The 21,378-nt window shown below is 45.3% G+C and overlaps 1 protein-coding gene across 3 annotated transcripts in view; it reads right to left on the reverse strand.

The window, feature by feature from the left end:
* Window positions 1-21,378, reverse strand: part of Rxfp1 (relaxin family peptide receptor 1) — a 101,641-nt gene that overhangs the window by 28,541 nt on the left and 51,722 nt on the right. For 2 of the 3 annotated variants that reach the window (XM_055596693.1, XM_055596694.1), the window contains 6 exons: window positions 18,870-18,975; window positions 15,320-15,391; window positions 7,986-8,057; window positions 1,820-1,891; window positions 1,663-1,734; window positions 509-583 (listed from right to left, as the gene is read on the reverse strand). In XM_055596693.1, the coding sequence (XP_055452668.1) occupies window positions 509-583; window positions 1,663-1,734; window positions 1,820-1,891; window positions 7,986-8,057; window positions 15,320-15,391; window positions 18,870-18,975 (469 nt within the window). The remainder of the gene's footprint in view (window positions 1-508; window positions 584-1,662; window positions 1,735-1,819; window positions 1,892-7,985; window positions 8,058-15,319; window positions 15,392-18,869; window positions 18,976-21,378) is intronic. The other variant, XM_055596695.1, reaches the window with a different exon arrangement.

Genomic DNA, 21,378 nt, shown 5'->3' on the forward strand with positions numbered 1-21,378 from the left:
AAATTTGCTGGCTTATTGCACTCTTACTTGTGGAGTGAAACCTATGGCTATGCAAAGCCACTGAGCCCACACATTACACAGAACACACAAGGGGCCCTTTCAGAACATGCCACTGCCCCATTCTGTCATGAGTAGTGCAAAGCAGCACATTCTCGCCACTCAGAGTTCAGGGATAAAACTAAAAACCGCTTAGCTTCTGCATCAGCTTAATAGGAGACTGGCTTGACAGGAGAAGAGCAAGTGTGACTGACCATGTGACGTCACTTCCGCCCTCCTTCTTCCTGGTTCCAAAACATTGTTCTCTTTCAGGTATTGCACTTTGTTGAAAGTTTAGAGAAGTTAGTCAATGAGGGTGTTCAATATAGAAATGCAATAATAAAATAATGCTAGGAAACTTGGTGCATCAGCTACCTGGCACAGAAGACCCTGGGTGTCCAAAATGAGTTAGTCAAATTCAGAAAATGTAGCAGAGAGAGAGAGAATGAAAGAGAGAGAGAGACTGACTTACAGCCAGTGCAGCCGGGGCATGTGCTGACAGAGGGGCTTGTCAGGCAAATGGGTGAGGACATTATTCATCAGCACTCTAAAAAAGGAAAGAAATCACGAAAATCACGTTTTCTGGTCCTTTTCTGTCTCTAGGCAAACACAGTGTCATCGTTACTGCTCAGGACCCGTGAGAACCTCGCGCTACCAGTCTTCCCCACCATCTTCTCTCTGCACGCCCTGCGCCCTGCGGCATGGAACCGCTCTGGTGGCAAGAACACTCCCATGCACGAGTTCTCCCGCAGGGAACAGCAATGCTAGTCTCTGAACAAAAGCTGGTGCCTGTCAGCAGCAGGCCGGGCAAAGGAGCCGACCTCGGCAGCAGGCTTCTCCCTTGCTGAGGCTGCTGCGTGGGAGAGACATGCTTCAGAATACTTGCGCACCGAAGAACGGTGACCCTGTGCTCAGTTTTGGTGGGCCGGCAGAGCATCATCACAAAACGGGCAGACCTGTAAGTAGCCTTAGGAATTTGGTCAAGGAGGTTGTTAGTAGAGAAAGCTTTTTTTTAAGGCTCGAATAATTACAAACGTAATACTACTCTGCTTAAAGTTTTAATTTTTTACTCCTGTCTCTTCAGTTGGAATGCTTCAAATTTTCTATTACATTGATTTACTTATTTATTGGTGTGTGTGTGTGTGTGTGTGTGTGTGTGTGTGTGTGTATGTGTGGTGGTTTGAATAGGAATGTCCCCAAGTGCTTGAATGCTTGACCCATAGTTAGGGGCCCTACTAGGGAGTGTGACCTCGTTGGAGGAAGTGTGTCACAATGGGGGAGGGCTTTGTGGTCAACTCAAGCCAGCTCTCAGTCTGCCGCCTGTAGATCAAGATGTAGAACTCTCAGCTACCACCTGTCTGCCTGCATGCCGCCATGCTCCCCGCCATAAATAGTGGACTAAACCTCCGACACTGTGAGCCAGCCCCATTAAATGTTCTCTTTTATAAGAGTTGCTGTGGTCATGGTGTCTCTTCACAACAGAATGCAACAGTTTGTGTGTAGAGTTGACAGCTTGCAGGAGTCCACCTTTCTACCATGGAGGTCCTGGGGCTTGAACTCTGATAGTCAGGCTTGGTGGCAAGCACCTCTGTCTCACCTACCTGTTTGTTTTAATTGGGTACTTACAAGAGAATAAGAGAATGTAGTCCGTAAAATGTGAGTGGGGAAATTCGACTGAGGTGGTTGTCTTCAATTATCCTGTCCATAAGAACAGAGCAGAGTTATGTGTGTATGCTTGGAACATTAAAACCGATACAAGGCAACACCGCACAATGAAACATACAGCCATTCCAGCCTGTGGAGATCTTCAAAAACTCCTGGCTTCAGGAAGGTTATTCTGTTGTGGCTGAGGTACCTGGAAAGGAGACACAACAGCAGTGAGTTTATTGTTTTTGTTGTTTTACAAGAAGGAACGTAGCGACGGCCATCGCCCTGTTTCCTATACCATGCTCACCGTGCCACTTCCTGCCTTTGAACTGTCAAGGGCCTTTATCATTTATTATGTCATTTCTAGCTTTTAATTTCTCATAGTTAGCTAGTGAATCGGCCTACTTTTTGAATGACCTACCCTGCTGTCATCAGCTAGGTATCAAGCTGTGGTCATGGGTCAAAGGCTTTGTCCCCAGGGGATCTAATGGTCTAATGGTAACATTGCCCCCTTACCTCTCTGTCCTTTTATTCTCTCATATCTAATGTCAGGGAGAAATGAAAGGGAGGAAAAAGGGCAGAGAAGGGTGGAAGAAAAGGGAACCCACAAAGTGGCAAATGCCAGCTACACAGCTTGGGTGAAGACATGGTCTTCACAAAGCAAAGGACTGGCAGGAGCTCGTGTAGGCAGAGGAAATAGAGCACAAGAGCACTGACTACAAGAGAGTAAGACACTGAGGGGTTATGAGGGAATTCAGTGCACCTCATCAGGACAGGACCCTGAGGTGAACTCAGGAGCCGGGAGAGTCTGTGCATGGTTTAGTAATGAGTTTGAGCCTCTGGGCCTGCCCACCTTCACCTCTCTCCCTGAAAAACAAGCCATTGCTGTTACATTGTATTGATCGCCGTTTGCCTTCTCTGTTTGTAGTTCAGTCTCTTTTTGCATTGAGGCTGTTATTAATGTTTGGTTTCTGCTTCTTCTATTCACTGTGAACAGTGAGGCCCTGGGCGAACAATTGCTTCCACTGAGCTCCAGCTCCTTCATTTCTAAAATGTGCATAGTATCCTCCCTCATAGGGCTGTAGTCACATGTGAGACAGGTCGTGCTGTCTACACTCTGCATATGTGCTTAGAACACTGTTTCTGCTCACATCTCTGCCTAGGATTCATTTGCAAGCACTTGTTTAAGTTCCACTTGCCCAGGTAAATGGAACACCTCTCCATTATTTTCCTTTCGAGAGGCTTTTTTTCAGCCTCATCTAGGCAAGGCTGGCCGCCAACTTCTGAGACTTGCTTTGAACTTCTGATCCACCTCTGCCTGCCTCCCAAGTGCAGGGACGGCAGGAGTGTACCACCATACCTGGCTTTAAGTGGTGGTGGGGGTCAAAACCAGGGCTTTGTGTATGCTAGGCGAGCACTCTAGCACTTGCAGCTTCCCATTAAAAAAGTTTTTCTCCTTTTCTTTGATTTTTCTCATACCTTGCAGCTGACACCGGCACAGATTCTTCTGCCAGGAAACTGCCTTTTTTGGTCAGGTTTGACTTTCACTCATTTGTCCCCTATGTTACACCACTTCCTTCTCTGCAGGCCTGGGTGCAGGCAGGCAGGGAAGGACTAAGAAATAGCTTTAGCACATCTACGAACACCTCAGGGCTCTCTCAGGAATCAGTGCCTATCCCTTCAAGTACAAGGCTATTGATCCATCCTGGCACCTCACGCACATCTGTACGGCCCAGTCCTCTTCATTTCTCAGAGCCACTCCACGTTGCTCTGGACTAGAAATAATGACTTCTCACAGAGTACCGGTGCCATTGAACTTGGCCGTCAGCTTGATTGGCTTGAGAAGCAGGTAGGAGAGAAGTAAAATATACTGTCTGTGAAGGGTCTTCCACAGAGGATTAACTACAGGTTAGTGGAGACTTCCCAGAGATGAGGTCACACCATGCAGCTCGCAGTGATGGACTTCTGAAACCACACACCATGATGAATATCCCTCCTTTTAAGTTGCTTCTGTCAGGTGTCTGTGACAGTGAGCAAAGTGCAACCGGCTGATGGCAGAGCTGGCGTGAGCGGCACAGGTTTCGCTTTTAGTACTGATACCGTGGCATTGCTTTCTCTTTGGAGAGTGAGAGGCTTGATTGGTGCAGGATATTTGTGGTATTTGTGGTGTGGCTCAGCCCTAGCACACACCTTTACTTTAATGCAAGAGCTTTCTGTAAACAGTTTAAATAAAGTTAACCCTAGGTCAAGCGGTGGATCAAACAACCAGATTGACAGGAAGTGAATATGGGAAAAATGATAGAGAATGAGAGGAAGTCCGGAGGATGGATAGAGAGACGCACTAAAAGTAGAAAGGAGGGGCATTGACTTGAAGGGAATTTAGGACAGTGTGAGCTGAGTAGGAAGGAATTTTTCCTTCTGGGATGTCAGCTGAGTAGAAAGGTCATCTGGGTGTTTTCTCTGTCTCTCTGAGTTAGCAGGTCTTCACCTCAGCATCTGACTCCTGTGTTTTTGATGGTAAAATCAAATGTTTGGGATTTTGTTTTTAAAAAAACAACACTTCATGGCCTTGAGAGCAGCTCAGAGAGCCCCAAGTTTCTGGGGTAGCAAGCAGCTCCTTGAAGACAGCATGTCTGACCCACTGTTCTATGTCCCAGAAATGTCTGCTTGAAGACTTGCCCAATGAAAGATGAAATGAACACTTCTATGCATGAATAAAGGCATATACTTAGTGATAGCTAAGAAAAGAAGAGATAATGTGGAATCGCTAACAGTCACACAATAGTCCAAGGGACAAATGAGAAGAGATGGAACTTGTGAAACACCTTTTCTAGCTCTGTTCTGACTTTCAAGAATGTCTCCCATAGCTCAATCATGAAACCCAGCTGATGCTGTCCAGAAAGTTTCAAATACACCCATGGAGAGGAAAGTGGAACCAGGTGAGAATGAGCACGATGCTACTGAGACAAGGGCAGTGGGCTCAGAATGAATGGAAGGGGGAGGGGCTCAGGTGACAAGAGTAGATGTCCAAACCTGTGAGCTTCCATTTGTTTCAGTTGCTGGGTGTTCTTGACTCGTTCTCACCATTTGCTGCTACAGACCATAAACATGGTAGAAACAGATTTGTTGGGTGAAGAAAAAGAATGGGATAGGATAAAATAGAAATAGACAGGATTGGTGAGCAGGCTCAGCAGGTCAATGTGTCTGCTTCAAAACCTGGTGACCTGAGTTTAACCTTCAGGACCATACATTAGAAAGTGAAAACGGAAATGGTTCTTAGACCTCCACACTTGCCCTGCCGGTGCACCATCTCCTCTGCCCCCGTAAGAATATAATAAAAACTGAAAAGAAGAAAACCCAGCTCAACCGGAAAGAATGATCATGCAGGGATCGTTTATTCACCCGAGCTTCAGATATGTTCGCCTGTGGTGGCTGCTTGGTAAGGATGTGGCTGAGTGCAGCGGAACTTTGAAAATCTATTAAAAAAAAGTTTTCCATGGGCTGGAGAGATGGCTCAGTGGTTAGGAGCATTTGCTGCTCTTCCAGAGGACCTGGTTTTGAGGCTCTGCATCTCCATGGCAGTTCACAACCCTGCCTGTAACTCCAATCTAGGGGATCTGATACTCTTTTCTGGCATTCTCAGGTACTGAGTACACTTGGTACACAAAAAGACATACAAACAAAAATATCCATATGCATAAAACTTAAAAGGCAAAAAAGTGACTTTCCTTTTCCTTTCTCTTAAGTACCACGAAACACAGCCTCACAACCATTAGTATCAAAACAAACCCCTCAAGTCAGGAAAGAATGAGTGTGGGCGAAGGTGAGGGTGGGAGACTAAAATGGTGCATCCTCTAAGAAAGGGATGTAGAAGATACTGTTATAAAGGAGACATTGGAGCAGGAGACATGAAGGAGACATGAAGGGGTGGAGATGGAGAAGGGTAGGAGTAGATTTCAAGTTACAGGAGGGAGTGTGGGGAGGAGTAACTAACACTAAAGCCATTTTGAAAACCCACGTGGAAATGTATACTGTAGGAACTTTCAAAGATGTATACATGAGAATTTGAATGGAGTTACCGTATGATAGAGGAAGACAATACCCCAACTATAAATCAAGCTCCTTCCCCCCCCCCCACGCATCCCTTGTGCCACAGATGAGTTACATCTTGGGGGGACTTTGGCCACAGAGATTCCATAGACATCACAAACACCACAGGCTGTTGGCAATGCTAATACTTAGCCTCCACAACTTGACACGAAGACCCTATCGCTGAAGATATCACATTAATTGCATAGAACACGGAGACATCTAGCTGGTACACAACTGGAAATTTCACCCCTACTGGCTGGCATTCATAGTGTGAGAAGTTTCTACACATGCTATGGAAAGAGAAAATAGTCCTCAATCTCACTCAGCTATGAACCTCGACAGCTGTGATAACAACCTTACTTTGAGATAGTCCCTTTGAAGCAGTAATGGCACAAATCTTAGGGAAGCAGCCAGTCATTTTTTTTTTTTGATTGGATTTAAGGCCCACTCCATGAGAAGCGACCCCACACTTGATACCATTAGTGAGGCTGAGAACCTGAGATGAGGTAGCTGATGGGCCTGTGAGAAAACCTACTACAGTTACTCCGCTAAATAAACCTAGCAGTGCAACGACCCCAATGAGGTGCTATACCCACAGATCGGTGCCTGCTCATCCCTCATCAGAGAAGCGTCTTGCAGGGGATGTAGATCCAAAGGTCTACAACTAGACAGTGTGCAGAGAGTGGGAGACTCTGGAACACTCCGCTCTGACTGGGTTGCTCTGGGGTCTACATGGAAGAGGGGGTGACAAGACTGCAGGAGCCAGAGGTGGAGGCTGATTTTGAGAGAACAGCAGGCACAAGATCTGCACAAGTGCACGCCAGACAAAATCTCAGCATGCGGGAGTGGACATGGGCACCCAGCCTCACCGCTGGCCAAGAAGCTATTTGAAATTGATGCCTGCTGGCAAAAGGAAAAATCAGTCTTCTTCAGTGGAGTGACACTGGGTACACGAGCCACACTTCAGGGCAGCCCGCACGTCAGCAGTAGCTGGCAAACACTAATTGGACTTCGTGTTTTTTATTCTTTCTCTTTTTTTTAAGACTGAGAAAGAACAGGAAGTTTGGGAGGGTAAAGAACTAAAACAAGTGACGTGGCTGCAGAAGTACGGTAGTTTCCAAAAGGAAAAAAAAAAAAAAAGTAGGATCAGCACATGAACAGCAAGTATACTTCCTGGCTTAGCACACCCAGTTGAACTGAACCCAGGAACTCAGACAGATGTGCAGCCTGGATAATAGCTGTGTTATCTCAACAGGAAAAGATGGAAATCCTCAAGTGCCGATGGACAGACGGCTAAGTAAATGGAATATGGTGTGTGTATATATATATATATATATATATATATATATATATATATATATACACACACACACACACACACACACACACACACACACGATGGAATATTACACAGCTTTGAAAAAGTAAATTCTGATACACACTACAAGGAGGAACGCCAAAGTGAAACATGAGAAAAAGCAGATTCCACAGTCCAAAAGCTTTGCTCTTTTAACTTTACCAAATGGTAAGCATGTATAAGGCAGTAGTAAACATTGTAAAAGAACTCAGTCCTGGTGTGCATGACTTTAATCCCAGCTCTTAGGAGGCAGGCAAATCACTGTGAGTTCAAGGCCACCCTGGTCTACATAATGAGTTCCAAGTGAGGCAGATACATAGTGAAACTCTGTCTCAAAAACTTGTGAACATACATCTGTGGGGTTGGGGTGATCCCCAGTGTGTGCTTAGCTGCACAAGATGCAGCTTTCGCCCGCAGCATGAAAAGAAGAACAAGCAGAATCCTCTGGAAAGTGTGAACCCCCTTTCTTCTCTACATGGCTTGGTCTCTCACTTTGACTAAGTTCCTTCAGTGGTCACTCCTGCTGCTATGGGCAAGGTACAATGAGTTCATCTTCTGCATCCAGGGATGCCTATGTTTCCTGTGAATTTTTCATTTGTTTCCACAACAGCCCTGCGGTGGGCACTGTTAGAGCAAGTGTCCAAGGCCACTCACCCAGCAGGTAAAAATCAGTGTGCTCTGGAAGCCTTGCTCCCAGCCCCCTGTCACACTGTCCCTTTAGCACTGCTTACAGGCAGGCGCCCTGACACTGCACTGAGCAGGAGAGCTGGTTTGGACTGGGCTGGGTTAGCCTGACCGGATGTTGCCATTGGGTTGGTCCAGGGAACAGCCCATTTAGTCCCCCTGTACTTACAGTTTAGTGAGGCTGTGCAGTCCTCTGAAGGCAGAGATGGATACAGAGCGAATCTTGTTGTTCTGCAAGCACCTGTGACCAACAGTAGTCAAAGAGAAAACAATGAAACGCTGTTAGCTTCGAAAGGTAAAGAGCCAGCCGGGAAGATAGAAGCTGCTGTGGTGGTGGAGCACGCCTGTGCTGCCGGCCTCGTCCCTCCCATGGCTGAGATGGTCAATCTCATCAGTGGTTTTTACTGAAGTTAGAAAATGACTTGAGAGGAAAGGGAGACACAGCAGAATAACTGGCCCAAACCGGCATTTTGCTGTTAAATTCTTGCTAGCCAGGGCCAGTTTTTACTTGCAAGTTGAAGCAATAAATGGAAATAGTATCAAGCTGCCGTCTAAGCGAGTATTTCTATTCATAGATTGTGCAGCTCTCAGGCCTCATGAGAAAAGTTTCTTTGTGCAGTGGATAACTTACAGTTGGTCAAAGTGCAGAGAGCACTGCAGAGGAGTGCTCAGCTAACTGGGGGTCTGCGTCACCTCCCCTGCCCCCCCCCAAGGCTCAGGGACCATGGCGGAGGAGGAGGTTGGGAAACAGCATCTTTGGAACCTGACAGGACTGCTCCACCCCTGAGCTCACAGCAGTCAGTCTTCTAGCCTGGCAGGGAAGGCGAGGGGAGCCTGAGCACTTACCACTGACTGATGAGCTACTGGCAGTACACGGCTTCTAGAAGGGGGAGAGCCAGTTTTCTCTCACAGTGTGGGCCCTGGTAGGTTAACTGTGAACGCCTCTATGACACTATACCTGGTATACTCCACTGTACTCCAGCGAATGCCTCCCTCCGCCCCCACCCACTTGGGAAACACCAATTGGACTCAGCAGGTCACTTAAAAAAACAAAACAAAACACAACACAACACAACACAAAAGAAAGAGGACACAGAGCTGGGAGGTGTGAAGAGGTAGGGCGGATCTGGGAGAACAGTGGGAGGAATATGATAAAATATAGTGCATGAAATTCTCAATTAGTAAAAGGACTATTATAAAATTTTGTAGTTGTAAAGGCACACAGATAGAAGTTAAAGTCGCTGTCTAGGGTTTTCCAGACAATGACGGATGCAGAGAAAAGCACTCACTGATCATCACATAGGCCTGAAAGCTAGGCTTTTAAAATGTCATGTTACACGCATCCAGATTTCTAAGCGCTCACGCAGAACCAGGCAAGAAACGTATGTGACATACGACACCACAAACCATACCGGCACAAACCATATCTCATCGAAACCCCAAATCTTAACAAATCAAATTTGGTTTGACTAACCTGACACTCTTAATCACAAAAGCCTTCGAGACAGCCTGTAAAGGGTTCAAGTGGCCAGTGAAGGAGGAACACCAGGACAAAATGCAGGCTTACAGTGACCTCCAGTCACCCTGGAAGTTTGGCTTCAGTTGGACTGCGTATTAGAAGAAACCCAGGGCTCAGCTCGCCCATTCAGCACACCTGCGTGAGGCACCACAGCCCTGTGGTCCTGAAGGATGACGAAGCAAAGAAGGCAGGCTGCCCCTGGCTTGGATTCTGGGTCGCCACTGTTCTGGAGAACGTCTTACATTTGTATATGAATTGTTAGGAGCAATACGAGAGAAATCGACGGAAATGAACTTCAGTTAGTGTGATATTTGATTCAAAGGTATTCCCCTGACTCTAACTGAAAAAACGCAGTTACGGAATCGATTGTTTCACATGACATTCTGTGGCCCAGTCGTGTGGAGGGTAACACATCTTTTTCCCCCTGGTACACACGGAGACTTGAAGATGAAGTGACATGTTTTCAAGTGTTTCTGAGTGTCTAGTAAGCAGCAGATTGCAAGGTCTGTGTGTGGAGTCAAGGTGTGCCTCTGGAAACCAGGTATAGTGTTTTGTTGCTAGGTTCTTTGGATCATTGTTTCGTGGAGTAATTTGCACGAATTAACTCAAGAATCAGGAATGAAGGCTTATGCCTGTAGTCTGAGTACTTTGGGCACCAAGGCAGGAGGATTTCTCTTAGCTCTAGGCCATCCGAGTTTACATACAGAGCGGGAGCTGGAGCAGTGGCTCAATGGTTTAGGGCCCTGGCTGCTCCTCCAGCTGACTCAGGATCCATTCCCAGCTCTCATATGGTGGCTCACAACCATCTGTTAACTCCGGGTCCCTGAAATCCGAAGTTTTCTTCTGGCACACACAGGCATCAGGCATGCGCATGCTGCACAGACGGACGTGAAGGTAAAGCATCCATAAAATAAAAATAAAGAAATCTTTAAAACAAAAGCAAGAAAATGTTTATTGTATATGAATGCTGTAGAACTGTTACCGACGGTCCCTGCCAGGCTGCCTGTTTCCAGATGAAGCAGAATCGCAGGCGCTGTGGTGGAAGTTGCTTTGCGAGGTTGCCGCTCCATTATGACCCGCCATTTGCACCCCGCAGAGACTCACAGCACCAGTGTGCAGGACCTCGTGGGATTGTTTACTTTCCACAAGAAATTAAAGTCGGGGCAGTGCATTTAATTCCAGCGCTTAGGAGGCAGAGGCAGGCAGCTCTCTGAGTTCGAGGCCAGCCTGGTCTACAGAGCGAGTTCCAGGACAGCCAGGGCTACACACTGAAACCCTGTCTTGAAAAAACAACAACAACAAAGTTTAAAATCGCCCCATATGGCAATTTAATCTCGGCACTCAGCCTGAAGCAGGTGGACCTCTGAGTTCAAGGTCAGCTTAATCAGCATAGCAAATTCCAGGCTAGCCGGGGCTAAACCTGCCTCAGAAAAATGAAATAAGAGAAATGAAAATTTTCCTTTAGAGTCATTCGATCTATGGATCCATAATCCGTGGATCCATGATCACTGAGCCCGTGAGAAACCTCATGGAGACCAGCAAGATGGCTCAGCAAGCCAAACTATCCCAGGTAGATGGTAGAAGGAGAGTAAAGACTATTACCCAAATTCTTTGGTCAAATCAAGCAAGTTTAGGTTCTGTCAGACAGGGCTATCTCCCAAAATCGAGATTTGAGAAAATAGCATCCTTTAATTCCAGCAAAATCAGTCCAAGACAGCCAAGGCTACACAGAGAAACCCTGTCTCGAAAAATAAAAAATAAAACGACGGAAAGAACTGTTACCGGCGCAATTTAAATATGTGGCCACAAGGTGGTGCTAGAGATCAGGAAGCGCTTTTGGACTCCTGAGGATTCTATGAGTTGCTGTGAAAAGCCATTTTTTTTTTTTTAAACTGGCAAATTCTGAAAAAATGGTTTGTCATTTGAGTTTTATTTTCAAACATGAAATACGTTTTCCTTCAAGATCCCTGGCATTTTAGAATGGTTTTTCTTTATGTAGTAGCTAATTTTTCATTTGGGTTTGCTCTGTTTCCATCGATTAGTATAATTTTAAATAACATCCAGTTTATTACACAGTTGAACCGATCAGGAAGACAAACAATCGTATGCCTTTCTTTTCATTTTTCTATCAGAGGAGGAAACTGAAGACTTAATGTCTGCCCTGAGCACTCGGTGTCAGAAACCCTGATGGACACATTTGTGTCTTTTCACCACATCAGAGCTTAGGAAGAACAAACTTGCAAGATGTGTGTGTGTGTGTGTGTGTGTGTGTGTGTGTGTGTGTGTGTGTGGGCTGTAGTTTATAACACCGCTCTTTACACATCGACTTGTGGGTCACGACCCCGTCGGGGTGGCCTCTCAGGTATTTCCCTTGCGATGATGGCTATGAACGTGGGGTCATGAGGAACTGTAGTAAGGCCTGCGTTAGGCGGGCTGAAGCGCGGAGCTCAGCTGCCAGGCTGAGGAGAGGGGGCACTCGATCTGACGCACGGATGGACCTGGGTGGACGCCATCAGCTCTTGGCGACTGTGCCAAGTCGAGGTCCCACCTGCCTGCGGCGCGCGGGCCCCCGCAATCACGTCACTTCCTTTTAACTACCCGAGGGAGGAAGCGCTGGTTCCGGCTCGCAGTTTGGGGGATGCAGCCCAATAAGTCAGGTAAGATGTGGTAGGAGGGGCGGGCGGCTGCTGGTCCGCTGAACTTTCAGTCAAGATGGCTGAGGGGGAACGGAAACGGGCGTGGGCTACCACACGCCCGGCGCCCATCTCCTCCAGGGAGGCTCCACCTCCTGAAGCGCCATAACCGCCCACAGCAGCGCCGTCTGCTGGCGACCAAGTGCTCAAGCCGCTGAGCCCGTAGACGATACCGCAGGTTCGAACCACAACACCGAGGCCTCTGCTTCTGTGCTCAAAACGGAATCAACTGCTACCTTGTACAACCGCCCCACCCACGGCAAGGCGTAGCCCAAAGGTGCTGTTTGACGCATCACTTAGATTCTTTCCCTTGGCAAGAGGAGGTGTGGGGTTGGGAGAGCTGCCTCGTGTCGTTAATCCTGAAGGCAGAGGCATCTCCTGAGTGTTAGGAGGTGGTGAGGGGTTTGCAGTCCTCTGTCCTTCAGTCCTGATCAAGGGAGGTGATGTAAACCCATCAACCTCTTCCTATAGACAGATGCCTTTCTTGACAGTGCTGATCCTGACCCCACCTCTTCTCTCGGTGTCTTTCATGTCCTGGTTCTTTTCTTGGGAATAGTGGGTCTTCGTTAGGAGCAACTGGAGCGTACCCGGGCACTGCTTGCTCCCGCTGTCTTAGGCTGGCTGCGTGACCCTTCCCTAGAGTAAGGTCTTTTACTGGAATAGCTCCTACTTGGTCCGTGGAGTGTGGTTGGTCCTGGGTCCACTTTTTCTTCTTTAAAAACTTTTCCCAGAAGGAGTTCCAGCAATTCCTGGACAGAGTTTTCAGGGGCTGCTCCCACCCAGCATCCCTCAGATGGGCGAGTGCTTGATTCTCTCCACATTTCCACTGTCTCAGAGACTCCTATGGAGTGAAGAACCTGGCTCAGCTGCTGGTCTGCCATCCACTTTGTGTTGGGACCTTCTAATGTGCACCCTGAAATCTCATCCACAGACAACCCTCCAGGAGAACTGCCAGGAGCAGACTCACGGGTGTTCTGCTTGGAGATGGTCCTTGCAGGAGGAGGAGGTAGGCCAGGACTGAGGCTTCTGCCGCCCGAGGGCTGTGAGGCGCCAGCACATCCTCTTACCGGCCAACCCGATGTATATTGTTGAGTACAAACCCAGCCGAACTCTTCATTAGCAGATGTGTGTGTCAATCAAGTCCACATTTTTTTCTGACATGACTTTAGAAATGAGCTCTTAAGCCCAGAGGATGGACAGGGTAAGAAAATGCCATCCCTTCCTGCCTCTGCACTGGCCTCACCCCTCTCCAGGTCCAGCTTGGCCCAGGCATTGCACTCTTGGTAACTGGGATATGCTGGTGACGGCAGCATGTTTATTCCAACTCCATCTATTCTCTTAAGAAAATACATGTGTGGATTAATACGCCAAAATGAAATCAAGGCATCTATGAAAATGAAGTGAGAAGTTCAAAGATGCTTTCTTGATAGTATGCTTCAGGGACAGAGGATCTAAGCCCAATGACTCAATACTTATTTATGACTTAGTCATCGGGTTGACATATAGTGACTCCTTGGTTATTTCGGATTGTGAGAGCACATTCATGAGGCCCACCTGGAGAGAGGCCAGCACACCAAGCCTAATCAAGGCCAAGACAGAGAGTGAATTTGCTGAAATAAACTCGCTAACGTGGAGAAATTCTGTGGTGGTTTGAATAGGAATGGCCCCGATAGGCTCATATATTTGAATGGTAGGTCGTTAGAGATGGTGATTAGGAGGATTAGGAGCTGTGGCTTGATTGCAGGAGGTGTGGCCTTGCAGGAGTAGGTGTGGCCTTGTTGGAGGAACTGTGTCACTGGGGTAGGCTTTGAGTTTTCAAATGCTCAAGCCAGGCCCAACCTCTCTCCTTTCCTGCTGCCTATCTGGATGTAGAACTCTCAGCTCCTTCTCCAGCACCATGTCTGTCAGCATGCTTCCATGCTTCCATGATGAGAATGGAATAAAACTCTGAACTGCTATATGCTCTGGCTATGGCTATATGCTTTCCTTTATAAGAGTCGCTGTGGTCATGGTGTCTCCACAGCAATAGCACATTGACTAAGACACATTCTTCACAATTTAAACCTTTTTTTTTTTTTTAAACCTGTGGCACTGGGGGCTAAAGCCAGTGTCTCGCACTTCCTGAGCAAGTGTTCTACCTCAAAGCGACCTCCCAGCCCACTATTTAATAGTGATAGTGGATCTTGTCAAAGATCCACACCTTTAAGATTCTTTTAAAGGGTTGATTTTATTTTTAATTGTGCATATGTGTTTATGTTCATATGTGCATTCGAGTGAGTCCCCTGGGGGCTAGAGGTGTTGGATCCCCTGGAACTAGAGATACAGACAGTTGTGAGTGACTAACTTGGGCTGGGATCTGAACTCCAGTCTTCTGAAAAAGGGATACTGACTCTCAACTAGCTCATCTCGGCAGTCACTGTTTCTTCTTCTTCTTCTTCTTCTTCTTCTTCTTCTTCTTCTTCTTCTTCTTCTTCTTCCTTTTCCTCTTCTTCTTCTTCTTGTACTTGTTTATTTGCATTTGTATACACACACACACACACACACACACACACACACACACACACACACCATACAGCATATGTAGGGATCAGAGGACAACCTTTGGGAGTCTTTCTGAGACTCTCCTTTAAGGGTCTATGTTCACATCATCAGGCTTGCTTCCTGTACTGGGTAGTTTTATTCTAATAAATCTAATTTTAAGAAATTTATTTTAATGTATTCTAACAAATAAATCTGTTAGTCTAGAGAACACTGACTGATATGACTAATACACACAGAGCCACCATGCTGGCCCAAAGCTTGGCACATCTTTTTCTGAGACTGAAATGAGCATTGAGCAGGAGGAGGCAGAAATGCATATTTCTGTTCTGTGGAATATGGTAGAGGACCCACAGCGCATGTGCTCCAGTTTGTGTAGGGATAGTTAGCTGAGATTAAAAAGAAAATAGAATGTCTGCTAGAAATACTTAGAAATCTTACCTGCAAGTCTCCAGCCAAGGGATAAATAATTTCTCCAGGTGGGAGATGAGACCAGATAGGCTAGGGTCAAATGGAGGAGGAGGCCCTCCTCTACCAGTGGACTTGGGGAGGGACATGGGAGAGATGAGGGAGGGAGAGTGGGATTGGGAGGAGATGAAGAAGGGGGCTACAGCTGGGATGCAAAGTGAACAAACTGATTTATAAAACAAATAAAAAACATGTGGTACGATGCTGTTCTCTACAGAAGTAACAAGAAACAGGCACACAAAACTGAAGGTTTGTGGTAAGCCCAGAGTTAAAAGTTTTCCTTACAGCTTTTGGAGCTCGTGGTACTTCCTGAAGCCATTGGGAGGGAGCGTCCTTATGAAGTTCCACTGCAGCGACCTGAAACACACACATGGTTCAGCCTGAGCGGCCCTTTACTTTACTGTCTTGCTTCTAATCATAGCACTGACGAGCTAGAGCTGGATTCCCAGCTGGATGCACCATTGACTGCTTTAATGATGTATTTTAAATGAGTGACTCAGAAAGCCCAACTAGCTATGCTTTCTCCAAGTTGCTCTGTGTGGTGAGCCATCACTAAACCTTCTTTCTTCTTTGTCCTAGCTTACTGAGACTGCCTGACCCACCAGCATTGTGACTTAGTTTCCAAACAAAACTCTGTCTTCCAGTCTTTTGGTGCTTTGGTGGAAAGATAACTTGTGAAATATTTGAATTTGGTTTAATAACCTAGACGGATGTTTGGTGTGCTCTTAAGAGTGCTCACTCATTCATCCATCTGTTCATTCATCCACTCATCTAGTCATTCATTTATCCACTCTCTCAATAAATGTCTATTAAACTCATACCATGTGCTTTTGTAAGTAAAGCAGTATCTCCACCCTAAATCTCACACTCTGTTTGGATGGCCTATAAATTAGAGGATTCTCTCAGAGTTATTCCCCAGGCATAAGAAGGCATTCCGTTGTCCTATTCTTATTGTGTTTATGTATATATTCATTTCAAAGTGATTTTTTTTAGGGATTATTTCAGTGTGTTGGTAATTTTGGATGATATCTAGAAAAACACGGAGATGATGACATTTTCCCTCTTCGTAAGAGAAAGTTAGGACTCCAACGACTGGGGCAAGGAAGCACACTTATACCCTTAAGAAGAGGTACAAGTGAGATTCTAGAAGAACTCCCAAGCAGGGGGGAGCCAGCCTTGAGTGGAGTGGACTGCCATATGGGGAGGGAGGCTCCTTTAAGAACTTGCAAGAAATCTCTCTTGTAAAGCTAGAGCCTTAACAACACAGGTCTAGGGCTTCTAGACAATTTCTTTCTAAATTAAGAGGAGTATATGTTATTTTCATTGATTAGAAATAACCCAAATACTTTCATCATTTAAGAAGTCCTTATACTTTAAATTTTGATGTCCTGTTTGGTTCTTCACAACACACTCATATATAGTGTATGTATGTCATGGGGAGAAAAAAAAATCAAGGCAGAGCTCTGCTTTTTAGTGATTAAGTGCAGGGATTTGAAAGTCAGCTCTCAAACAAAGTTAACATTTATTTAGCTAGAACAATGCACACATATTCATAGCTACCTGTGTTTGCCTATCTCATTTTTTAGCATTTATATGAAACACTTTCAAAAAGTCTTGACTTCAATAAATACTCAATGGATGATTAGCTTCCTTGATACTTTACTTACATATGATTTAGGCCACTTCTGACATTTTTCTATAATAGTTGCAATGCAAAATCTGGAAGAACTCAGGCTTGTAATGTCTTTACACTAAAGCCTACAGCTTTTTTTCCCTTTCCCCTCTGGAACGGAACAAACAGGCTGAACAAGGTATACAGTTGAGCCAGGGATCGGCACAGAAGAGTTTATATGGACCCCTGGAATCAAGCAGCGTAGTCAGAAGTGCAAGACAGTGCTGTATAGCTATATCTATTGGTATATATATATGCTCAAAATTGCAGTGTGTGTGTGCGTGTGTATGTGAATGTGAATTCAGAGCCCCATGCATGTTAAACGAGGGCGATATTATTGGGTTAAACTCCTAGCTTAATAATACTCTTCCTTCTTTCCTTCCTTCCTTCCACTCACTCTCTCTTTCTCTTTTTACAAAAAAAATAGCCAAATGTTGTATATGTAAACTTCTGAGCATTGTCTGACACCTCCAAACATCTGCTGAATAGCCACTAATGTTAATGTTAAACTGAAATAACAGCTCACACTGAAGTCTTGATGGTTCCCACGTGCTGAGACCTGGCCTCCTTGTTCTTGTGTCGATCTGTGGGCCAGGTTGGGCGCCCTGAAGTCACTGCGCACACTCTTCACACGTAGTCTTGGAGGATACGGTCTCAGGTTTAGCTTTTGACTCTCTCTGCCCCCCTCCTCTCTCCTTCCCTTCCCGTACTGAAGCTGGTGGATGTTTATCTATGTGTGCATGTATGGTACACATATGCGGCCAGAGAATGTCTTTCTAAATTGAATCATAATTTAGCTGCATTATTCACTCTGTTTCTCCCATCTCTGCTCCTTTAGAGTTATTTCTAGGATCTTTTCTTTCAAAGATTAGTTGGATTGTTGGCAAATGATTTCCCATATTACTTGTGGGAAAATGAAATAAATGAGGCTGCCTGTATCAGGCTTTCATTTGGAATTTCCAGTAACTTGATGGAAGCTTTGTGGGTGATAATTATCTTTCTCTCGATTTAGAAATAAATTCAAAGAAACTCTTTCTAGGACTGCCTCAGTTTCTTTGGGGGACTCATTACTTTTTTCTCTAGCAGGACTAATTCCTATGGTAAACCATGGAAGGTGAAAAGGAAGGACACTGAGGGTGCTTCCTGTGTCCAGGCAATGTTACTTCCTTTGGAAGGCAGGCTTCTGTGGATCATTTTACCCAGGTTCTCTGTTTATGTTCCCAGACTGATATCCGCTGGGCGGCACCCAGATTCTGTGAACTTGGCGGGCTGTGTTGTGGCTCCTTTATCTGGGTGCCCAACATCTGAGTTGTGTAGGTTGTTTGAGAAAGCCAAGACTTGCCGACACCTGTGTACTCATGGCTTACTCTTACTGTGTCTGTGTGAACTAAAAAGCCAGAGTCACAAGATATTAAAACACATGAATGAAAATCCACACAAACAAAACCCAGAACCAATCAACTCAATAAAAACATACTGATGCTGCTACTCCATTGAGTTCTTAAAAAAAAAAAATGTGGACCAAAATATGTGTATGTGTGCTGCCGAAGTCTGGTTGAGTCAAATAACCATGACTAGAAACTTAGCACCAAAAATGCTAAGCCCAGTAGGGCACTTTTTACAAGACGTCTTTTCTTTTCTATACATAGACTTCAATTGTGTAGGCAAAGACCGCAACAGCAATATGTCTGCGTCAAAATGTGATTTAGAAGTTAATTTAAATGTGAAGTTCTGGGAATATTTCATCCAATTTATTTTGCTTGTTTTTCTTTATACACAAGAGCACAAGAAAAGTTCATGTGTAATAAACTCTAAAAAACAGTTCTTGGAATAAGCATCAAATAAAAACTCTGTGTAAGGAGAAAGTTGTGGGTGGTGTTTGTTTAGCCTCCTCCCCAAACCCTGGTAGCAATTAAAATGGATCCCATCTTTTGCTTAAATAAAATATGCTGAGTGGTCAACACCTCATAGAATTTTTTATGGAGTAATTTAAGGTGACATCTAATAAGTATTCAAGACCATGTGTGAAAAATCCATTAAAACTGATGTAGGGATGAAACTGTCTTTGAACAAAAATGCATCCTTGGTACTGGCCAGTGTCCGTCCTGTGTTTTCGCTGCAGTGCTAGCCAGCCGTAGGGACCAGCCAACCTTTGCTACTTACATTACAGTCACATTGGGAGAAACTGTCGGGACAGCTCGTAAATTGGCTTCATCACAGTCAAGTTCTAGATCTCGGCACAGACAATGCATGGGCACAGAGCCGACCACTGGACAGAGAGGAAGCGGGAGGAATAATGAAGTGAGGGGCCAGGGAGGGGAGGGGAATGAAGAGAAAGACATGCAAAGCCGTGAGAATATTGCCTACTACGAAAGTGTATCATGCTTTACCCAAGCCCTTGGGGGAATGCTTTAAATTAAGCTTCCACAGCTCGCTCTAATTTAACTTCAAGACCCGGCCAGCATGGCATTAACATTAGGAGATACACACATCGAGATCCCATCCCCCTTTTCTTTTTTTAAATAAAAGATTTATTTTTTATTCGTGTGTCATGGGCACGTATGTCTGTGCCTGCGCCTCCGTGAGTGCGTGTGTTAGCGTGCTGTGAGTGTGTGTGTGTGCGTGGGCGTCCTAAGGGCAGCAGACTTCTGCAGCTGGTGGTTACAGGGGGTTGTGAGCCAAACTCTAGGCCTCTGCAAGAGAAGCAAGTGTCAGCTGCTTGTGAGCCACTGGGAAATCTTCGCACTGCCATCTCAGATCTTAGTTAAGATAATGGAGTGCTGACTAACATGGGTTGGGGAAAGAAGGCAATTTCCTGAGCAAACTCCTTCACTATTCTTCTCTAGATGTAGGCCATGATGAAATGCGTTGAATAGTGTGATGGACTAGTGAGCTAAGCTGGAGCAGGAGCTCTGCCCCAGTGTTTTTTTTTTAAATAGAGGATTGATATACATTTGTTTCGAAATGAATGAAATCTTCTGCTTCTCTCACCAAAGGGAGTTTGTGTGTGTGTGTGTGTGTGTGTGTGTGTGTGTGTGTGTTTGTAGAGGAAGGGAGGTGGAGGGGGTGCTTAATGTCCATTTGAAAGCTTCTGTTTGAGAATACGTATTAAAAGTAATAAATAAAGCCTTTGGTGGAAGACCAAATCATTTTATCCAGAAGCAAGCAAGAAAGGAGACCTAAGCCCTGGGTAATGATGAGGTTTCATATTTTTTGAAAGGGTTTCCTGTGTAACTCAGGGTGGGGGCTTGAGGGCAACGTCTTGAAGCAGCTTCTGCTCGTCCTGCAGCTTTCCATGAGATATTATTGTGTAAGGTAAGCTGCCATATGCAAAACATCACACTGGTGGTTTCTTTGAGGAAGTTGTAGACAGGGATGCACTCGTTCCTGACTGACAGCAGTTAGAAGTGGTTCCCTCTGTACACCGGGCAGTACATACTTAGAGCTGTAGATGCTGCTAGGTGGTCCCCAGCACCAGGGGTAGGTAAACGCTGAGGGAACGCCTTCTTGGCAGGGACCATTCCACGGCAAGCACAAACCACACCGTATCAGTTATTCAGAGCACAAACGCCATTAGACTGCTTCGCTACGCGAACTGCAGGTCTAGGTGTATTGAATCACACCCCTAAGAAGTTCCAGCCCCACAAGATGGCCGGAAGCTTACAGCCCATTCTTCATCATTCCAACACCCAATATCAGTGAACCGGAATGCACAGAAAAGCAGTTATCCTGCAAATGAACCTCTGGGCATTATTCACCCTATGTATGACAGGAAGAGACTATTTAAAAGTACCTTTTGAATAACTCCTGAACTCTGTCATGTCCCCAAGTTGTACCTGTTTGGCAGAAAGTGGTGACGCACACCTGTGACAGATCCAGCATTTGGGGGGCAGAGGCAGAAGGACTGTGGGTTCAAAGCCATCCTGCTAATTTAAAATTGTATTAAAAATTATTCATGTAAGAATTTCAACTTGGTTTTTTAAAAAAAGGTTACTGCATTAGCAGGTTAATGCTTGTAGCCAATGAGCAAAACATTTCTCTCTCAAATCCTTCAAAGTTAAGCTTTCATCACAAATTGACCATCCTACCTCTGATGCTGTCCATGCCATTTCTCTGCAGATGTGACTTTAAAATGTGAAATTTTCACATTCTTTCAAGTTTCCAAAAATGTTGTCTTTGTTTTGTTTTGTTATTTTAAACTGTTTTGGGTTAATTTCTAACAAGAATCTGTCATGAGAAAAGTGATACAGCAGGAACCTTAAGTTAAGTTTCACCCCAAAATTTTTATCCTGCACTGTTATTTCATGAACTAACTGAAGATCCTCACTCTCTCTAAAGAAGTCTAATTAAAAATCTAGCTTTTCATGTCCTCTAAGCACTGAGAAAACATTACCTCTTTGTTGATGTTGATCCATGTCTCTGGAGTAATTACACTTGTGGCAAATCTTTCCACAGCGACAGAGTAAGAAAAACGGGGTTCTGTTGCTGATTCTGTCTCCCCTCCCCTCCCTTATTTGTTTTTGCTTTAAAACCTGTGAGTTCTGTAAGCTGGCATTTCTCTCCTTGATTTCCATGCTCTGAGCTTTAGGTGATGCTACTGAATTCTCTTCAGCAAGATCTCTCTCTGTCTCTCCCTCTGTCTTTCTGTCTGCCTCTGTCTCTCCTGCCCCTT

Source organism: Psammomys obesus, unplaced genomic scaffold (genome assembly GCF_907164565.1).
Source record: "Psammomys obesus unplaced genomic scaffold, mPsaObe1.curated_primary_1811, whole genome shotgun sequence".
Taxonomy (NCBI): Eukaryota; Metazoa; Chordata; class Mammalia; order Rodentia; family Muridae; genus Psammomys; species Psammomys obesus.